The sequence below is a fragment of the Leguminivora glycinivorella genome, chromosome 10 (genome assembly GCF_023078275.1).
Source record: "Leguminivora glycinivorella isolate SPB_JAAS2020 chromosome 10, LegGlyc_1.1, whole genome shotgun sequence".
Classification (NCBI taxonomy): domain Eukaryota; kingdom Metazoa; phylum Arthropoda; class Insecta; order Lepidoptera; family Tortricidae; genus Leguminivora; species Leguminivora glycinivorella.
Window position 1 is genome coordinate 3241186 of NC_062980.1, and position 20418 is coordinate 3261603.

The window sequence follows — 20418 nt, forward strand, 5'->3', positions numbered from 1 at the left end:
TTACTCCAAAGCTTTTGATAGCATCACACACGAATCCATTTTTACTGCCCTGTTAGACCAAGAAATTACCTTACATTAATCTCTTGAGCAACATATATAGAAATAGTACCGCCGCCATTAAACTGCAATCATCTGGCCCTTCCTTCAAAATAGAGAGAGGAGTTAAGCAAGGAGACCCACTATCGCCGAAACTCTTTACCAGCACTCTGGAACACGTCTTCAGAAAACTTGCGCCTAGTTGGGGAGAGAAGGGGCTCGTCGTCGGAGAACGCAGATTAACCAATCTACGGTTCGCTGATGACATAGTCGTTTTCTCCTCAACCGCTTCCGAGTTACAAGAAATGCTTGAAGAACTAAGCACTGCAAGCCTCGAGATTGGACTGAAGATGAATATGTCAAAGACCAAGCTAATGACTAATAGTACACCACGTAGGATAGAGGTAAGTGGAGAACAGGTTGCATATGTCAATGAGTACATTTATTTGGGCCAATTGGTTTCCCTCCAGGCACGTCAAGAAAAAGAGATCGAAAGACGAATTGAAAACGCCTGGAGGAGCTATTGGTCCATGAAACATCTTATGAAAGGTAATCTTCCGATGACACTCAAACGGAAGCTCATGGACATATGCATACTCCCTATTCTGACCTACGGTGCACAGACTTGGTCTTTGACTAAAGCTCAGAAGTCCAAGCTCGGGGTTTGCCAACGAGCCATGGAGCGTAGCATACTAGGTGTCAAATTGGTGGATCGAGTCCGGAACACCACGCTACGCTCTAAAACTCAAATCGCCGATGTAGCTCGGAAGGCGGCCAAGTTAAAATGGGACTGGGCTGGTCACGTCTGCCGAATGCCTAATGAGTTGTGGGCCAAACTCACTACAGTGTGGGAGCCCGAAAACTCTGATCGGGGATCCGGCAGACCCCGCCGGCGATGGAGGGATGAACTGGACTCCTTCTTGGAGGAATGGTCAGACATAGCACTGGATAGAGATCAGTGGAAAAATTGGGGGGAGGCCTTTGCCCAGCAGTGGGACACGACGGGCTCCAAATAATAATAATAAATAATAATATAATCTCCTTCTACTGAAATGCATTTATTGCATTTTTCAAATAATGACATTAATCCATCAAAAAAAAATTCTTTCGGTTTGTCGTCAAAATACTCGTTCACCGCAGCTATCATCTCACTGTCAGTAGAAAATCGTCGTCCTCTGAGATCTTTCTTTAAAAGTCTGAACAGGAAATAGTCACAGGGGGCTAAATCTGGGCTGTAAGGTGGGTGGTCGATGGCATCGAAGCCATTTTTGGTCATGGCTAACTGTGTAGTGCGAGCAGTATGGACTGGTGCATTGTCGTGTAATACATATCAGAACTCCTCTGTTAAGTTTACCCCTCCTTTTTTCTTTTATGGCTTCTCTGAGCTGGCAAAGTAAATTTGCGTAATAGTTAGCATTCATTGTAGTTTTCTTAGGTAAATGGGTGAATCACTTTTTTCTTGCTTGTTATTGCCATGGTTACGGTCCCCTGGGTCACCCTGGTTTTATGCAAAATTATGCTACTGTAATTATGCAAACATGCAAGTAGTCCCTGTTTGTAGATGGCCCATTAGGAAAGGGATGTATTAACAACAGAAAAATGCTTGTTTGCATAGTTTAAATAGCATAATTTTGCATAAAACCAGGGTGACCCAGGGGACCGTAACCATGGCAATAACAAGCAAGAAAAAGGTGATTCACCCAAATAATCTATTAGTAAAATTCCTTCAGTATCCCAAAAAATGGTCGCCATAAGTTTACTAGCCGATGGACGAACCTTGTACTTCCGAGGAGGCTTTTCGTCCTTGAATTTCCATTGTAGTGACTCCTGCTTACTTTCTGGGTCCCATTGTCTAATCCAAGTCTCATCACATGTCACAATCCTAGAAATAATTTCTTCCTCTTTACCTCGACTCATGTCTAAAAACTCTTGACAACATTTGACACGTCTGTCCTTGTCTAATGCAGTAAGCATTTTGGGGACCCAGCGGGCACTAACCTTAGACATGTTCAAATAGCTATGAATTATTTCATTAACCCGTTCCTTACTAATGCCCACATCTCTGGCTATCTCCCATTGTTTCACTCGCCGGTCTTCAAGTAATGTATTTTTCACCTTGGTCATATTTTCTTCAGTAATGGCAGAAATCGGCCGTCCACTACGAGGATCGTCTTCTAGGCTTTCCCGGCCCGATTTAAATTGCTTAGACCAGAACTTAATCGTGAAATCGGAAGGGCACGAATCACCGAACACGGGTAACATACGTTGTTTTATCTGCGAAGGCGTATTTCCTTCTTTAGTGAGAAACTTAATCACTGAACGTTGTTCAATTTTGATCAAATTGTTTTTTTTTAGCGACATGTTGCAAGCAATCGAGTACCAAAAACAAATGAAAAGCAACTGACAAATAATAGTTTGAAATTTTGAAAAAAGAATAGTCAATAAAGACGAATTCATAGTGGCCAGTATTTTTTTTTTTAATATTTATAGCTTAGGTAGATAAGTTTTCAGCCACCCCTCGTACTATCTTTTGTTCGTTTCTGTCGCCGATAGCTCGTAGTTTACTAGCTTATGGTGGGACCGGTGCCTTATGTCTGTAATACTTAGCCTTCTTACAATCAAGTCAAGTTACTAGGCATTTGTCGAGACATTTAATTTATTTTCCATTGTATTTTCTGACCCACTATTTGGCATCACCTAATAGATATGGCAATATTTCCAGTGGGCGAGGTGAAGCGACGACGCCGCTCCTGGCGGGCGCGGGCGGCACGGCGTCGCTCAAGAGCATGGCGCAGGAGGCGGTGCAGCGAGCGGGGCTCACCACACAAGGACAGGTAACGTTAACGTTGTTACTTATACTCTAAGAACAAATTAAATTACTTTCATATAAAATATTTTAACTTGTTATTTTTAAGTACACTACTATTATGTTCTAAACATTAAATAAATGTCATATACAAAGAAAAAGTGACCAAAGCCTCCAGTGCTCCGAGCTGGAATCGAACCAGCGTACTCCGCTTACCGGGCGAATGCCAGAACCACTCGGCTATCGGTCCACGAAATCCACGATTGTTACTTATGTCTCAATTCAATGGCTGTAACCAAACACCTATATGACTTCGTATAGACGGCCAAGCTCTAAGAAAAAAACGTACAGTCAACCAATTGGAACCCTAGGCCACTCTACAACCATGTCAAAATGACAAGCAGTAAGAGATTTCTTACAATATGATTTATAAAGTCACTATGACATAGTTCTACAGTGGCCTAGGGTTCCAATTGGTTGACTGTACCTCAAAGCTATAGAGAAAAAGGTACGGTGGCCAAGATGGCGTTACACCTTTGGGGAACGCTCGGCTAGATGGCGCTAATATTAATATTTGACATTTTAACACATATCAAGCTAAGAATATCGGCCAAATTGTCAAAACTGAGGTTCAAAAGTTTTAAGCTTGTGTCGCGAGATGGCAGTCTATGCACTGTGATTACACATTTTACTTTGACAGTAACTCTATAATACTCGATCCTCGTTGGTTGTAACCCTGATACCAAACACATCCAAAAATATGGCTCATTGTGACCACTGTCTAGATACTGAGGAGCTCAGTGGGAGAGAAGGCCAGAAGAAATAATGACATTGTATTAAAGCATTAGAAGAAATATATACAACGCGGCGTTAAGACTGAATTGTAACAACGTGAGACGCCAATTGCATGCACCTACCATAGATATTCGGTTTAAGCCCCCCCACCTGCTCAAATCCAATCCGATGTAGTAATGACTTGTTGCGCATAATTATCACTATCGCTCACGATAATATCTCTTTCGTAGCTATCTATCTCTATCGCTCTTGCGTATTGGCGCGACAGAGCCAGACTACATTTCTGCAGCGTTTCTGTGGCGTTTCATGTCCTGTTACGTTTTAGCGATATCTGTAGTATTTTTGGCTCTACGATTACTGCTGTGGATGGGATTCTGTTTGCGAACCTGCGCATTGAGTCCCTTTAAAGTAGCCAACTTCATACAATTCTGCGAGAGGAATAGTAGATAGGTCTAGGTGATTGCGTTTCCCAATCATGTTACATGATGCTACCCAATAGGCTACTAGACTCGTATCGAATTTAGCACATCAAGAAATCAATATTTATAGCTTGCGGGGATTAAAAGTGCGTGATGACTGCGTATTTTTAATTAAAGATGTGTGTATATATTTTTTAAATTATGGACTCCGAAAACGGTGTTGGCCAATGGAGTGTCGTCACATAATTCAAATCAACTATGGAAATTAGAGGTACTAATCTAATCTCCATAGAAGCAACCTCTATTGTATTAAAATTCATAGTCGTGGCTCGGCTGTGACATTGTCAAATATTTTTTCTAAATCGACTTACCATGTCATAGATATTCTATAGATTAATATGGCTGATGTTGTTTTTGCGGGTTGCTTTTAAGTCGTAAAAAAATATGGTACTTTTTTTTTTCGTCTAATTAGACAGTAATGAATCATATAAGACATACTTTGAAAAAGGGTCAAGTAGCCTATATGTACATATGTGTTGCAGAACGTGCGGCGAGGCGCGGCGCTAGCGCAAGCGCACATCCCGCCGCTACTCGGCGTGGCGCCGCTCGGCCCGCTACCTCTCAACTCGGTAACCAACCATTTGCTCTTTCGTCGCTCAAATCCAGTGGTATATACAGTACGATTAACATCAGTTAACGATTCGGTTTTATATCTATCTCGCTCGCACTTATGCGATCCCGATAAGAGCCAAAGCCGGAGGGTAAAAGCCGAATCGTTAACTGATTTTAATCGCACTGTACAAATGTACATACAAATTAGCGGCCGCTTTGTGACGGGTTAAGAATTTCGCCACCCCCTTTCTTTCCCGGGTGTAGTAGAAGTCGACTGTGGTGTCGTGTGGATTTGGGTTAAACTGTGGCGTAGGCGAGATTCTGGCAACCTGTCACTGCAATGTCACAGTTTCATTTCCTTTCAATGTCCTAATGCCAAGAGTGGCATAGTAACTTGAGTAGTTTCATGTGCCCTTTTACGGGATACAGACTATGTAACATGTATAAATTGGCAGTGGAAGTGACGTTGACTCGTTGTCTGCATTGGGATCCGAAACTAACAAAGCGACATAATGCGGTAACGCGTCACCATCTAATGACCACAATAGTGGTGTCTTCTGCGATCGTAAACCTCGTCAGGTTCTATCAAAGCAAAGCACTCATGTACTAACAAATAAAATTCGACGTTTAAAAAAATACTAATCTTATTTGTTTGTAATTCCAGGAGCACCAGCTACAGTTCCAGATGATGGAGGCGTCGTTCTACCACATGCCGCACCCCAGCGACTCGGAGCGCGCGCGGCATTACCTACCCAGGAATATCTGCCAGACCCCTCAGTACTACAACCAGGTACACACCCGACCCGATACAATGGAATATCAGTATTAAACCCTGACTCACGAACAGGTTTCCATCCTCTCGGACGATACTTCGTTCACGGCAGTGAATACCATACCTTCGTGGACGTCAGCTGTCGCTTCCTTGGTGTGTTGAGAAAAAGTAGCAAGCACACGTAAAAAAAAATAGTTAATTCAGTCATCAAATAGGTTTAAATAATAACGTTGAAATCGCCTTCGTCTTTTATAAACCCAATACCTATTCATTGAAAAGCAAATAGCTACCCCTTTAAAACTGATTCGTTGTGCTTTAGATTCTGCATCCATTTGTTGTTGGTGACAATCAGCGCCGTACCTGGGCGATTTCATAAAAAATCTTAATTCCACAATATCATAAGCCTTACTTTACTCTTCCAGGTGGTAGTCCCTCACTCAGACAGCGTAGAGTTCTTCCAGCGGCTCTCGACGGAGACGCTCTTCTTCGTGTTCTACTACATGGAAGGCAGCAAGGCGCAGTACCTCGCCGCCAAGGCACTCAAGAAGCAAAGCTGGCGCTTCCACACCAAGTACATGATGTGGTTCCAGCGGCATGAGGAGCCCAAGCTCATCAACGAGGAGTATGAGCAGGTACGATATGGGGGAGGTCACACTGGATGCGTGAGCGTTGTGTTGTATAGATCCTTTTAGAAGATGCCACACCGCTTGCGTGACGAAAGTGTGCCACTCCCAAGATTTAGCGTGCACACGCCGTCGAAACCTGGCAGGCAAGCATGGTCGCGCGATAAATGAACATCAGGCCGTCCTTATCGCACCTACGAATACTGCGATAGGGAAGGCTTGATGGTTTATCATTTATCGCGCGTCCCAGTAGCCGTTTGGCAAAAAATAGACCTTCCTGATACTTTTTTCCGTATCGTTCATTCAAGCAACACGAGTTAGGGGTTTGGAATTCTGAGTGTACAAACATGGCATTTTTAAAAGTATTGTGATGTAATGCTTGGCGAAATTAACCGGTATTTAAGGTTCTGTGCCAAAAAGACAAAAATGAACCCTTGAACGGGTTTTTCGATCAATATTTGCTTTGATTTTTTAGGAGGGCATGTCGCCGATAAAAAATCGCAGAATATCCCTAAAATCGCCATGATTTCTCAAATAGAAAATCTCGTAAATAAAAAGTTTCATCCTTTGCCAAACTCTTTTCCGTTTTACTGAGTTCTATTACAAAGTGTAAGATTGTGTGTTGCAGGGCACGTACATCTACTTCGACTACGAGAAGTGGGGCCAGCGCAAGAAGGAGGGCTTCACGTTCGAGTACAAGTACTTAGAGGACCGGGACCTGAACTGAGCGGGCCGGTCGCGCAACAACCACCGCTGCTGGTGCGGAGTCTAACTCCACGAGACGTCGGCTCGGCTCGTTCCTAGTTTCGGTTCGCAACTTTTTATGGACACTAAAAAGTATGAGTAACATTTGAAATAGTCACAATCGCTGACGACGATAGCGTCGCCGTGTCGCGGATTCCGTTGCGTCAGTATTTTTTATATTTCTCAGTAGAGTAAGTTAAGTATTTCTGTGATGAATTTTCCAATAATGAAAAAGAAATGGTAATGTCTGATTTTTTAATTAAGTAAACGTTGAATCGATCTGTTGTAAAATAACTTTGCACGCTGGCAGTTTGTATTATTGTTGTACACGGTTTTTGTATCGAATTTGCATGTGAACGAAGTAAGCGAAAGATATCATGTGATGCGACTGGCTTCCGCCGTTGGTCGGTTATTATAGAAAACAATGTGATATTGATATAGGGCCCCGGGCGGCGCTGACTGCGACGTGGCCGTAGGCGAGGCTAACCTCGCTATCGTAGTCTTCAGTTGCTAGCTCCTATAGCTGTGACGTACCAAATGACGTATTTGCTTTCCACAGCTACTAAAAGGGCTATAAAATCATTTTACAGCCTTTTTAGCCGAGCTCAAACATTTAGACATCACAATTAGAAAAACGCTAGGTGAATTATGTTGTCTAGGCTACCTTTAGATTTAGTACCCGACGAGACCCAGCATGTATAGCTGTAGAACATCCGTAGGAGCCACGTCGCACGCGCAGCGCGGCGGCACCGAGCAACTAAATAATATGCTAGTCGTAGTATTCAACAACAGTGTGCCTACTTATTTAAGTCAGTGCCGCGGCCCGGGGTGTTTGTTTAACTTGTGTACAGTCGCCCGGGGGGATGCCAGCGTCGACAACCTGTCGGTCTCGCGCCGACGCGGCCGCTAGCGCCCCCCGGCGGCACAACCCTACTGTCAGGCCGCGACATCCACTGACGACCGTGTGTCGGTGCCTTTACACGCGAAATTTTATACCATCGGCGAACACGTATGAAATTTGACATTCCAACTATTCTGTAAAAGCACCCGAGTCGACGGGCGCGTTCGGAAACGAATCTACTTTTCACCTTGAGTACGTTTTTTGTACTGCTCGGGAAAACTGTTTCTGGACGTTCCCTATGTGATGCTGCGCGAAGTCGATACGTGGCTTTCCATAAATAAAGAGTCCCTATGCGTCATATGTGTAAAGACCCTTTATAGCTGGAGAGCCACTGTCGTGGATGGCGCGGCGCCGACGGGCCGACATACTCGTAGCAATAATGGCCGCGCGGGCGCATAGCCTTAAGACATCCAGTGTGATTCATTACATAGAAATAATACACTCTTTCACCGCCCATGTGAAATCTAAAAAAAGAAACCTATGTGATTTGTACATTTAATTTTAATTAGTGCATTTAAATTGAACAAAAGTATATAAATTGTGTAAGCATCGTATGTAAATCACTGCCACGATTGTATTATATTCGGATAATTAGAATTATCCTCGGTTTAATTTGTACTTATTTATTTGTGATAAATTATTTGTATGTGTCCGATAAGGAGGGTGGTAGTGGACGGTGAGACAGTGTATTATGGCTGACGGCAGGACGGAGTCGGCGGACGCGTGTCCTCGAGGTGGTTGTTGCGCGCTCGCGCACACATGCGCACGCGCACGCATGCGCACACGCACGCATGCGCACACGCACGCATACGCATGCGCACGCGCCGGACCCGAACCCGGAACGGACCGGGCCGACGCCGGCGAGCGGACGCAGCGCGCGATCTCGTTTATTCCGTGCGTGATGTTGATAGTTTTCACTTTTGTAAAAAGTCTATCGTGAGAGCGGTTGAAAATGTGGTAAATAATAATTTAAAAAATTATCTGTACAGTTCTATTTGTATAGAAATAATAAATAACGATTAAAAAAATTTAAAACAATGTTGTGATTTCTTCTTAACGGTTAAGTGCGCGGGCGTCGTATACGGGCGCTTTTAGCATTTCTTTTCTTATTTATTTTTTTATTGAAAGAGATGACTGTTTATTTTGTAGAATAAACTAAGAAACCATTTTAACATTTTGTTTGCTTAAGGATCTCTCTGATTCCCGAATTGTCTTTCTCAAGAATTGTGGATCACCAAGCTATGATCCACAAATTGAAGAATGTGCTTTGACGAGACATGTTATTCATTGGTCTAAATTACCAAATCTATCCCTGATGAGAGTATATGTGTGATAGTTACATAAGGACGTACTTAATGCAAATATACAATGCTGCAACTATCCAATTATAAATAAAGTATGACCCTCGCCTTAGCTTTCCTGGGACGTGGTATCAGATAAATCGTAAGTATAAAGAGCTTTTAGGAATATACCTAAGAATCAGTTTGGTGTAAGCACATCTCGGACACTGGCGATCAAATATATGAAAGAGGAGCGTTCCTAGCACACATTCTAAGCTCGTGTAGGTGAACGCCTACCATGCTTGTATGAGTGAGATATGACAGGTCGACTGTTCGCGTTTTTGGCAGGCGGTAACTGTGAGGTAACCGAGGGGGGGTGGGCGGCACTTTCAGCGGGGAGCGGGAGTGGCCATACTGTACGCTAGTACTCTTTATTATACTGTGGTGTAAGTAACTGACGCTACTAAAAATAGTCTACTTGCTCATAACACTTTATTTTACACACCCCTTGAGTGGCAGGCGTCCATAGGTTACGGTGACCGCTTTCCATCGGGCGGACCGTATACCTGTTTGCCACCGACATGGTATAAAAAAAATTTAAGGGTCCGGACGAATTTTTTGTTGGAATGTAATTAAAGTACAAACTGTAATGCAGATGGAAATCCAGAATTCACTTATGGTAAATTCCACGATAATTGACAATCGATTTAGATTTATGGAGAAAGAATGCAAGTTGTGCTGAACCGCCTGTATAGCCGGAGATATGTTTTTCAGTGGTACCTTTTAGAACTTGACTGAATTGCTGTACCTATGGTTATGTGCATATTGCCAGTGAATTGGGTCTTCAAATGCAATAAAAGTAAGTATACAACATGACAAACTAAGCCATTATCAAATACATTAACCACGTTGATAATTAACATTGTTCTGTCCATCATTATGTTGAATATTGAGATAACAGCATAGACTACCGCCTGTAGACACCGCCATATGAAAAGTACAGAAAGAGTACTCGCACCGAGGTATACTATATTTATATATTTTCAATAGAATTTTACCTTGACGATGATATAGGTAAGTTATTAGATCCGCAACACCGGCCTTTAGGCACTGGTCCCACCGCGAGCTAGTATGCTAGTAGCTCGCGGTGGGACCAGTGCCTTAAAGTGAGAATTTTTCAAGTTGGCGCTGAGTTAGCTCGTTAATACCAGTACCTGTTATCTCACATAATAATATTATTATAATAGACGCTTTGCGCGATCTTTAACCCAATCTAGTTTGCACTTAATATTGAGAACCTCGTAAATATCTACGTAACCCCAATAACAAGTCTAATACTACTAAGAGTAGCGACCGTCATGTTTCATCTACCACAAAACGTGCCCAAACCAGATGTGCTCGGTTTATATTACCTACAAAAATACAGCTTTGATAGTATCTCCTCAGTCACGGGCAATGTTCCGGCAGGTGCACACGACAATTTAAGGCAAAAACTGCTTAATTGGATTGGACAGGATAATAAATCAGTTGTCTCATACAGTTAATTACAGTAAGTTGCGATTTTATTTAATTTACACCGTGTTTGATTCTGGTTGGAACTAATTAATTAAGACCCAGTAAGTTCAAATGAGGTTTAAACCCCACAGATTATTGAATAGCTTCAAGTGGCTTTTGGACAAAAGTATGTAGTTACATAGTTAGGTAGGTACACTAACTACAATCTGTTCAAGTGTTCAGGTATTTGAATTTTGAAGAGTCTATACTTGGTATTTTAAAACTGATTGCTATGCCTTTTGTGTGAAACTTTGTATATCCTTTTATTCCTTGATTATATTATGGTCTTGGGACATTTTATTTAAGATTTATTATCACTTCATTTTGAGCGTTAAGAATCTAAACTTACTTTAAGATGTTCCCTACAAGCGTATGGTGGTTGTCTATGGTAACTCTTACCTTCGCTGACTATGTCACCTGGCCCGGCTGCCCATTAGCAACCGTCAAACGAGTCATTCAACCCAAGAACCCAGACTCTGAAGCCACTATTCTAGACCTCAAGGAATGCAACATTACCAACATTCAATCCACCAACTTCGCACATCCTAACCTCGAGTTACTTGCTATGAGTTCAAATGATATAAAAAGCTTAGATGCCGACGTGTTCATATCTCTTCCTCAGTTGAGATCGTTATATCTAGGTTATAACAGAATTATAGGAAAACGTATACCTTCAAACATCTTCCATAACACTAGAAAATTAGAAAGAATAGGTTTCACTGGAAATAATATGACAGGCATCCCTCAAATTTTACTACAGGGCTTAGACTCACTAGATACACTTTGGTTAGACAATTGTTCTTTACAAGAAGTACCTTGTTTCTCCGCGCAACCATCTCTCAAACAATTATTCCTATATGATAACCAAATAAAGTCACTCGACAATCCAGATAAATGTATCTGGCTCGAAAACTTACTGAAACTACATCTCTATAACAACCTTATTGAATTTATACATGAGGATTTCTTTCGGCCTCTGAAAAATATAGAAAACATAGATATGAGTCGTAATAAAATTCGATACCTTCCAGATAAGCTATTTACGAATTTATCTAGTTTGATAACTGTTAATTTAGAGAAGAATCTTATTGAATACATATCCTCTGCAACATTCAGTGGTTCTAAAAATCTTTCACTTATAAACTTATCTCGCAATAAGTTAACATTTTTGCCATTAAATTTTGTGTCTCAATTTAGTAGGCTCGAGTACTTGTATTTCGAGCGGAATCCATGGCAGTGTGCGTGTTTAAACGACATTCTTATAGAAGTGAAGGCAAAGGCGGTACAGTATAGGGATGTAGACAAAAGGGGCGTCTCTCCGGCTTGTGTGGCCATCGATTTCCGTTGTCACAGATTGAAAGATGTTCATCGCGAGCTTTTCGAGTCTATATTAAAAGATAATGCGTAATGAGTCGGGAGCAATATCATTGAAACTTGCAGAAAAAATGTAAAGTAATATTTGAAATCACAGTACAACATTAAACAGAATATTAACTAAAAACATAATAAAGTACGTCGTAGGTGCGAGTTATTAACCAGAAATCGCACGGATCTGCGACATTTAGTATGAGATGACGCACAAAAATGCAATCTCTGGTTAAAACTAAGATTTCACGATACACAGGGTCGCAAACGACAGTTTACTTGCATAGAATTTTAAAAATCAATGTAAAATTCTGTAGTAGGTAAGGGGTTATTTTCTGTGTCAATTTATTCTATTGTATAGATACTTCTGCAAAGTAAGCTTAACATGTCGCACCTTTAGAATTGTACCGACCTAATGTTCATACAACTTGTATCAGAATTAGGTCGGTACAATTCTAAAGGTGCGATGTGACTTCAAATAAAAACCCATCGTAAACTCAATCTGTATATTTATCGTTTCTTCTTTTTACCGCCATATTTGTTCCCGCCATGTTTGTTGCCCTTGCCCTTGATGCGCCGGCGCACGCCCGCCGCGTTCTCCGTGTCATCATCATCATCGTCCGCGCCGCGCTTGCGGCCCTTTGTGCTCTTCTTGTCCTCTAGCTCTTTCATTTCCTACGGATACGAAATAATATTGATAACAAATGGAAGATGCCTATTATAAGTTAAAGGAGGTTTTTTTTATACCACGTCGGTGGCAAATAGGTATACGGCCGCCTGATTGAAATCAGTCACCATAACCTATGGACGCCTGCAAATCAAGGGGTGTCACATGCGCGTTGCCGACACATTAGGAACACACACCTTCCTTTTCCTTGCCTTTGTACACTCCTTTTTTTAATAACCCCATACTGTAGTTCATCGGGAATACCTCGACATATTGGTATATTATATTCAATTCAAGGTGTTATAGGAACTGGTCCTACCAAGAGCGAGCAAGAAATGAGCTGTAAACAAAAGAGAGAGAGAGAGAGAGAGAGAGAGAGAGAGAGAGAGAGAGAGAGAGCGGACATTGTTCAGAATATCATCGCATCTCTTTTATTTACACGGGAGTCTCGTTTCTATCGTCAATATCGGGGTCCACTCATATCTTACTCGTTTTTGGTAGGACGAGTGCCATAGCGTCCGCAACGTTAAGGACGGTCACGTATTCGAATATAGCTTGACGTGATAATCTGATAATACTGTTGTCAATCGATTTTTAAAATCATAATTTTTATTTCTTCTTATTTTCTACTCTAAAAAGGACAGACTAAAGAACCATAGTACCACACCTCGGACACTGCCGATAAAATAAATGAAAGAGGCCCGTTCCTAGCAGCCTAGCACACAGTCTAAGCTCGTGTAGGTCAACGCGTACTATGCTTGTATGAGTGAAATATGACAGGTCGACTGTTTGCGTTTTTGACAGGCGGTAACTGTGAGGTAACCGAGAGGGGTGGGAGGCACTTTCAGCGGGGAGTGGGAGTGGCCATACTGTACGATAGTACTCTTTATTATACTGTGATACTGTTGTCAAACGATTTTTAACATCATAGTTTTTAGTTTTTCTTATTTTCGGCTCTAAAGGACAGACTAAAGAACCATAATACTTACAATCTTTGTGAGTCTCTGCGCCTCAGCCACTCGTTCTTGCAGCACCATAACCTCGCTCTCCTCAGTCGGGTAGAGGGGCAGCTGCTTGCCGATCAGCTGCTCGATGCGCTGGTACAGCTCCACGTCGTACTGAAACAAATGCAGAGGTTATACAACATCAACATCCAGTGTGAGGACTTTCAGTGGTCGGCAAACTTTTAAGCAATTAATACTTATTTGTTATACAAGGGGGCAAAGTTGTATTTTAACGCCGATTGTGGAATTGAAAAACGAGCAAGTGAAAGGATTCTATAGTTGAACCACGAGCGAAGCGAGTTACGAGAAGTAAAATACATTTGCACCCGAGTGTAACACAAAACTACAGGAAACTACAACGCAAAAAATGCGTTTATCACTGCTTCCAGTAGTTCCACAGGTGGTAAATCATCTTTATTACTAGATTCACCTACTTTTATCAATTTTAAAGTTGTTAATTTGACTTTGTTCAAGGTCAAATTACTTTACCCACTTGTGGATAAAATGCGTTTTTACCAGCTAGTATTAAAGGACAAAACACGTGTTTCCGAGCTAGTGAAGGGAAAATTTTTTTAGGAGGCTCTAAGAGATGCAAATGTTTTTCGGTGATGTAACAATCTATCAAGAGAAAATTTTACGCGTGATTGACGTTTTTCACACCCCTGACCCAGGTGAATAAGTTTACTGCTAAGGCCCACTTGAACCAACCACTTAACTCAGGGTTAGTGGGCTGCCAACTGTCAAATTCCATATAAAATGGTGGGTTAACCCTCCATTTTCGTTGGTGCAAGTGGCCCCAAGTGTAAGCGGCGTGCAACGGGGCGGGGCGTGCGGCCTGCATTTCAAACAATTGAAGCTCAAATACTTGTGTGTACAAGTCGACGCTGCAAAGATTGTATGCACACTCGCCCGCCCCGCCGAAGGCTCCGTATTAGGCTTGTGCCGTTTCGTTCGTTGATCAGAGCGTTCCGATCTCGTTCAATCGCTCCAATGAACTAGTTCGCTATTTTAGGTCTTTTGCTCATTTAGTTCAGCCAGATCGGCGACTTCTACGGTCGGAAATATCAGACCGAATGGCAACGAATAGTGTCAAAATGATTCGATTAGTCCACAGATAATAACATTTCGGGCCGAAAGGTTGTAAATAATAGCTTAATATGAAAACTTGACGTTTTTGTGTTGCTCTGCTAAGTAGCTCTCGCTCTCGGTCGGCGCAATAACACACTAGTTCTCGTTCCGAACCGCTTGCGCTCGCCGATTCTATACTGAACTAAATGAGCAAAGACCGATTCACAGAACACGGAAAGATTCAGTTCATTTCGGTCATTGATGGGATTTTATTCCTAACAGTTCATAGTTCGCGAACGATACTAGCCTACTCCGCATCGAGCGTTCACTCAGGCCTTACAATTTCTCTTACCTGAGAGACGAAGGTGACGGCTTTACCAGCCCGGCCGGCACGCGCCGTGCGGCCCACGCGGTGGATGTAGTCCTTGCTGTGTAGCGGGATGTCCAGGTTGATGACCACGTCCACGTGGGGGATGTCCAGACCTCTGCAGAATAATAAGCAATGGTGAGATTCTGACACAGTGCATAGGTTTTCATTAGCCGGGACCACACTGACATGAGCAAATTTGATTGGACGAGGCAAACGTGCGCACATGAGCACGGACGTTTTGCGCGTGAGGCATGGCCTCGCGAGGCTGCTCGGTCAGTGTGGACCCGGCTATTGATATTCTACTGTAAAGAATAATACCAGCAGAGGTTATGAAACTGGGGATCATTGTTTTTGAGATTGGCTTGGTCAGTTATTGAAAGATATACTAACCTGGGAGCAATATAAGTACAGATCAAAATCGATCTGCTCTTATTTTTAACCCCCGACGCAAAAACGAAGGGGTGTTATAAGTTTGACGTGTCTGTCTGTCTGTCTGTCCGTCTGTCTGTCTGTCTGTCTGTCTGTCTGTTTGTCTGTTTGTCTGTGTGTGTGTCTGTCTGTGGCATCGTAGCTCCCAAACGGATGAACCGATTTAGGTTTAGTTTTTTTTGTCTGAAAGCTGAGTTAGTCGGGAGTGTTCTTAGCCATGTTTCATGAAAATCGGTCCACTATGTCGCGGTCGGGGGTTTTTTCAAAATTTTAATTGAACTTGTTCAGCGCTGCCAGTCGCTTGTACTGCGATTTGTCCATGTAGCCAAAGAGGATCGAGTATTATAGAGAGTTACTGTCGAAGTAAAATGTGTAATCACAGTGCATAGACTGCCATCTCTTGACACAGGCTTGAAACTTTTGAACCTCAGTTTTGAAAATTTGGCCCATATTCTTAGCTTGATATGTTTTAAAATGTCAAATATTAATAATAGCGCCATCTAGCTGACCGTACCCCAAAGGTGTAATGCCATCTAGGTCACTGTACCTTTTTCTGTATGGTACTGAGATACGTTTTTTTCTTAGACTTTATCTGTCTATACGGAGTTATATATGTCTTTGATGTAGCGGTAGAGCAGAAAAGCTCAGGTTTTATTGTAACAATGCAGCTGAATTACTCAAGAGTTAAAAAAGAGACTGGATTTAACATTCTAACCTGGAAGCGACATCAGTACAGATCAAAATCGATCTGCTCTTATTCTTGAACTTGTTCAAGGCCGCGAAGTCGTTGTTCTGCGACATCTGCCCATGCAGCGGGACGGCAGCCAAGCCCAGGTTCCGCAGAAGTAGGGCAGCGCGCAGGGCCCCGACGCAAGTGGCCACGAACACAATGAAGGAGTTGCCGGAGAGCTCGTTCAGGATGTGCACCAGGTATACGTCCTGAAGGATTAGATATTTTTTTGTAAATTTTCAGAATTTATATTAATAAACTCTTTTATTAATAAAGTTCATATTGTAGGTGAGTATTTCAAATCAAGATAATAAGAACAGGTCAGAAGGACAGGATTTCATAAATGTGACATTATCTGGGTAAAGGGACCTTATTGTCGATGGCGTTTACGTCGTTATGAGCGATGTTCGTGTACAAATACGACGCCGCGGGACGTAAGCGCCATCGAGAATAAGGTCCCTTTACCCAGACAATGTCACAAATATTAGAGCTCACTTCAAAAGTATTCTTATAATCAGTGATAGTGGTAATGATAAGGGACCACTCACAATTTCCCTAAGACAGTTTTGTAACTATTTTTACAGTACCTGTAGTGCTAGTTTCTAACACTAGTGCGCAAGTAGTACTTTATGTGCTTATATCGAAACCCTCATGTACTGTAGAAGTTTGTATGATTCATGTGCAAAGATTTTTATTTGTGAGGCGATGGATGCTAGGTGTTCAACTGTTCCTATATAATATGTTTATTAGGTATATGCCTATTATTGTAAATATATGTTGTTTATATCTAGTTGTTTTTCTTGTTATGTCAGCATTTTTAACCACTTCAGGTTCCTAAATTTACGATTCCTAATAAAAATAACCTGGTTCACCACTAACCTTATATTTAACCGGAATGAACACATAGTACTGCTGAAGCTTATCCACAGTCTGGTACTTAGTGGACACCTCCACCTTCACCGGGTTCTGCAGCGAAGCGCGCTGCAGTTTCTGCACCTTCTTAGTCATGGTGGCTGAGAACAGGTACGTGCGCCGCTCGCGGGGGATCACGCGCAGGATCTTGTCCACTTCCACTTCGAAGTCCATGTTGAGGATGCGGTCAGCTTCGTCCATGACCTGATGAATTTGTTATATTTCTAATTTACAGACTCAAATGAGCAAGATGGTCCAGCGGATCTGGTAATCTGGTTGGACCTGGCTCTTACCTTGGATACATATGACTAGCATGCAAGTATTTTGTACAAGAGTATAGTTATATATGCAACAGACCTTTATCACAGAGATGCTTACTACCATTTAGTTGTATTTTTTTATTGAAAAATATCAGTTTTAGGTACAGACGGGTAATTTTGGCTAGTGGGTAATTTCAATCAAACAAAATACTTTCCATGTTTTACACACAGTGGATACCCATCTAATCCATACTAATATTATAAATGGAAAAGTGTGTGTGTCTGTTTGTTTGTGCGTCTTTCACGGCAAAACGGAGCGACAAATTGGCGTGATTTTTTAAGTGAAGATAGTTGAAGGGATGGAGAGTGACATAGGCTACTTTTTGTCTTTTTCTAACGCGAGCGAAGTCGCGGGCAAAAGCTAGTAATGTATAAAATGAAAATGAAAATGAAATATTTATTTTTCAAGTAGGCATATTACAATGCGCATATGAACGTCAAATAAAGCTACACATTGTACAACATGGAAAAAAAAAATTTGTTGAAGTTACCTGCCAGTCAAAATTGTGCCCCTGTACCTTATAACAAAAGGGCAGGTATGTTGAGCACAAAAAACCATTGAATGAAAAAGTTGCATATTTTTTATTACTACTTCGCTTACCAGATATTTCAAAGCCTTCAAGTTGAATCCTTTAGTGTTCTCCAGATGGTCAACAAGCCGACCGGGCGTGGCAATGATGATGTGCGGCTTCTTGGAGAGTGTGAGGGCCTGCGCCACCATGTCCATGCCTCCCACTATCACAGCGCATTTTACTCCTATACTAGCTCCTATAATAAAATGTAGAATGAGACAAGTTTAGATGTACCGTACACTTGTGATTTAATACATTGTTTCATAACTTTAAAAAAAAATTGAATTATTGAATGAGTGATAGTTACACAAGTACATAGACAGTTTGTTTTTAATAATCATGGAATCCTACACTGTACATACATAAATTATTGCAGAAATTTATGAGCAAGCCGAAAGCATAGCCTCATCAATAAGATCCAATATTGTACTGAGAATTGTACAAATTAAACTCTGCTGGAATTTACAACATCATGTATCTAAAGATTCTAAAGCATACCTAAACCCCTGTAATATTATGTTACAACTTACCAAGTGCCTCAAACTGTTCTGAAATTTGGAATGCCAACTCTCTGGTAGGTGTGAGTATGAGGGCAAAGTATCTCTGTGGGTTCTCCAGCAGCGCCTGCAGGATAGGCAGGGCAAAGGCACCAGTTTTGCCAGAGCCTGTCTCTGCAAGACCTATGATGTCTTTGCCTTCCAGTGCTAAAGGTATAGCCTCTTTCTGGATTTTTGACGGATTCTTCCATTTTAATTCCTGGCATGCTTCGCATAGTACATCTACTACGCCCTGAAATAGTAGACAATTAATGCTGACATGAGATAACCTCAAAATAATAATTTCTGCAAAAGTTTGTAATAAACAGATTCATCAATTCCGTTATAGTACACAAATTCGCGTATACATAACATTTATAGATTTGTATTCTTAAAATAAGGAAATTCTACAAAACAACACGAATATTAGTACTACATACCAAGTCTTTAAAAGTTACAGTTTCTTCGGTCTCGCCAATTTCTTGCTGTTGTTCATCTTGTTGCTGCTCTTCTTCCTGGCTCTCGTCTCCCGATTCTCCGCTGCTAGAAGAGTCATTCTCTTCAGTCATATTTATTTCGTTCAATAGTTAAAATGTTTTAAATAAAAGATAACACGCAACACGTGAGCTTCCTCTCTACACAACTGTCACTGTCAGTGTCAATGTCAAATGTTTTTTTTTAAGTAGCAAACTACAAGGGGTTATCCTAGACGATTAAAACTGTACCTCAAACATTCTAAAAACCGGCCAAGAGCGTGTCGGGCCACGCTCAGTGTAGGGTTCCGTAGTTTTCCGTATTTTTCTCAAAAACTACTAAACCTATCAAGTTCAAAACAATTTTCCTAGAAAGTCTTTATAAAGTTCTACTTTTATTATTTTTTTCATATTTTTTAAACATATGGTTCAAAAGTTAGAGGGGGGACGTACTTTTTTTTCCTTTAGGAGCGATTATTTCCGAAAATATTAATATTATCAAAAAACGATCTTAGTAAACCCTTTTTCATTTTTAAATACCTATCCAAACTATAAGGGTTCCTAGTTGACTACGGAACCCTAAAAAAGAAATGGTCACATAATCTAAGGGCGGGCACGTGGTATTAAATTTGTGTTGTACGGTAAGCTCAAGAAGACTTGTGTTGCGTGTACTCCGACAATGATATAATATGTATATATACACCCTGTTTTTATTGAATTCCGTTAACTTTAAAAGAAAGTTCTTTAGATCAAATACAATTACTTAATCTCTCTAAGAAACTAGCGTCTTACCTCTTACGGTTATTGAGTTATTAAAAACCGGCCAAGAGCGTGTCGGGCCACGCTCAGTATAGGGTTCCGTAGTTTTTCGTATTTTTCTCAAAAACTACTGAACCTATCCAGTTCAAAACAATTTTCCTAGAAAGTCTTTATAAAGTTCTACTTTTGTGATTTTTTTCATATTTTTTAAACATACGGTTCAAAAGTTAGAGAGGGGGGGACGCACTTTTTTTTCCTTTAGGAGCGATTATTGCCGAAAATATTAATATTATCAAAAAACGATCTTAGTAAACCCTTATTCATTTTTAAATACCTATCCAACAATATATCACACGTTGGGGTTGGAATGAAAAAAATATCAGCCCCCACTTTACATGTAGGGGGGGTACCCTAATAAAACATTTTTTTCCATTTTTTATTTTTGCACTTTGTTGGCGTGATTGATATACATATTGGTACCAAATTTCAGCTTTCTAGTGCTTACGGTTACTGAGATTATCCGCGGACGGACGGACGGACGGACGGACGGACGGACGGACGGACGGACGGACGGACAGACAGACATGGCGAAACTATAAGGCTCCCCACAGATAGTCTTAAAAATTCATAATCTTAAAAAAAACTTGTATGCAATCTGACAGTTCAGATCT

General features: G+C 41.3%; 3 protein-coding genes across 5 annotated transcripts in view; 2 read left to right on the forward strand and 1 right to left on the reverse strand.

Moving 5' to 3' along the window:
* Window positions 1-8746, forward strand: part of LOC125230143 (CCR4-NOT transcription complex subunit 3) — a 46613-nt gene extending 37867 nt beyond the window's left edge. For all 3 annotated transcript variants that reach the window (XM_048135176.1, XM_048135177.1, XM_048135178.1), the window contains 5 exons: window positions 2759-2870; window positions 4599-4685; window positions 5333-5458; window positions 5863-6072; window positions 6692-8746. In XM_048135176.1, the coding sequence (XP_047991133.1) occupies window positions 2759-2870; window positions 4599-4685; window positions 5333-5458; window positions 5863-6072; window positions 6692-6790 (634 nt within the window). In that variant the 3' untranslated portion in view covers window positions 6791-8746. The remainder of the gene's footprint in view (window positions 1-2758; window positions 2871-4598; window positions 4686-5332; window positions 5459-5862; window positions 6073-6691) is intronic.
* A 1595-nt stretch (window positions 8747-10341) lies between these two features.
* Window positions 10342-12290, forward strand: LOC125230611 (leucine-rich repeat-containing protein 15-like). The gene is made up of 2 exons (XM_048135824.1): window positions 10342-10537; window positions 10898-12290. Exon 2 carries the CDS (start codon window positions 10898-10900, stop codon window positions 11948-11950), a length of 1053 nt encoding a protein of 350 aa, XP_047991781.1. The 5' UTR covers window positions 10342-10537; the 3' UTR covers window positions 11951-12290.
* A 109-nt stretch (window positions 12291-12399) lies between these two features.
* LOC125230610 (probable ATP-dependent RNA helicase DDX47) lies at window positions 12400-19167 on the reverse strand. The gene is made up of 8 exons (XM_048135822.1): window positions 18956-19167; window positions 18510-18768; window positions 18009-18175; window positions 17055-17291; window positions 16161-16384; window positions 14999-15131; window positions 13564-13692; window positions 12400-12582 (listed from the first exon to the last, which is right to left on the reverse strand). Exons 1-8 carry the CDS (start codon window positions 19082-19084, stop codon window positions 12418-12420), a joined length of 1443 nt encoding a protein of 480 aa, XP_047991779.1. The 5' UTR covers window positions 19085-19167; the 3' UTR covers window positions 12400-12417.
* Window positions 19168-20418: the final 1251 nt, after the last annotated feature.

Coding starts and splice junctions, on each gene's coding strand:
- LOC125230611 (XM_048135824.1), top strand. CDS start 10,898: ATGTTCCCTACAAGCGTATGGTGGTTGTCTATGGTAACTCTTACCTTC.
- LOC125230610 (XM_048135822.1), bottom strand. CDS start 19,084: ATGACTGAAGAGAATGACTCTTCTAGCAGCGGAGAATCGGGAGACGAG. Junction 18,176..18,509: donor AGAACAGTTTGAGGCACTTG/GTAAGTTGTAAC, acceptor ATTTTATTATAG/GAGCTAGTATAGGAGTAAAA. Junction 12,583..13,563: donor CGCAGAGACTCACAAAGATT/GTAAGTATTATG, acceptor TCGTATCCGTAG/GAAATGAAAGAGCTAGAGGA.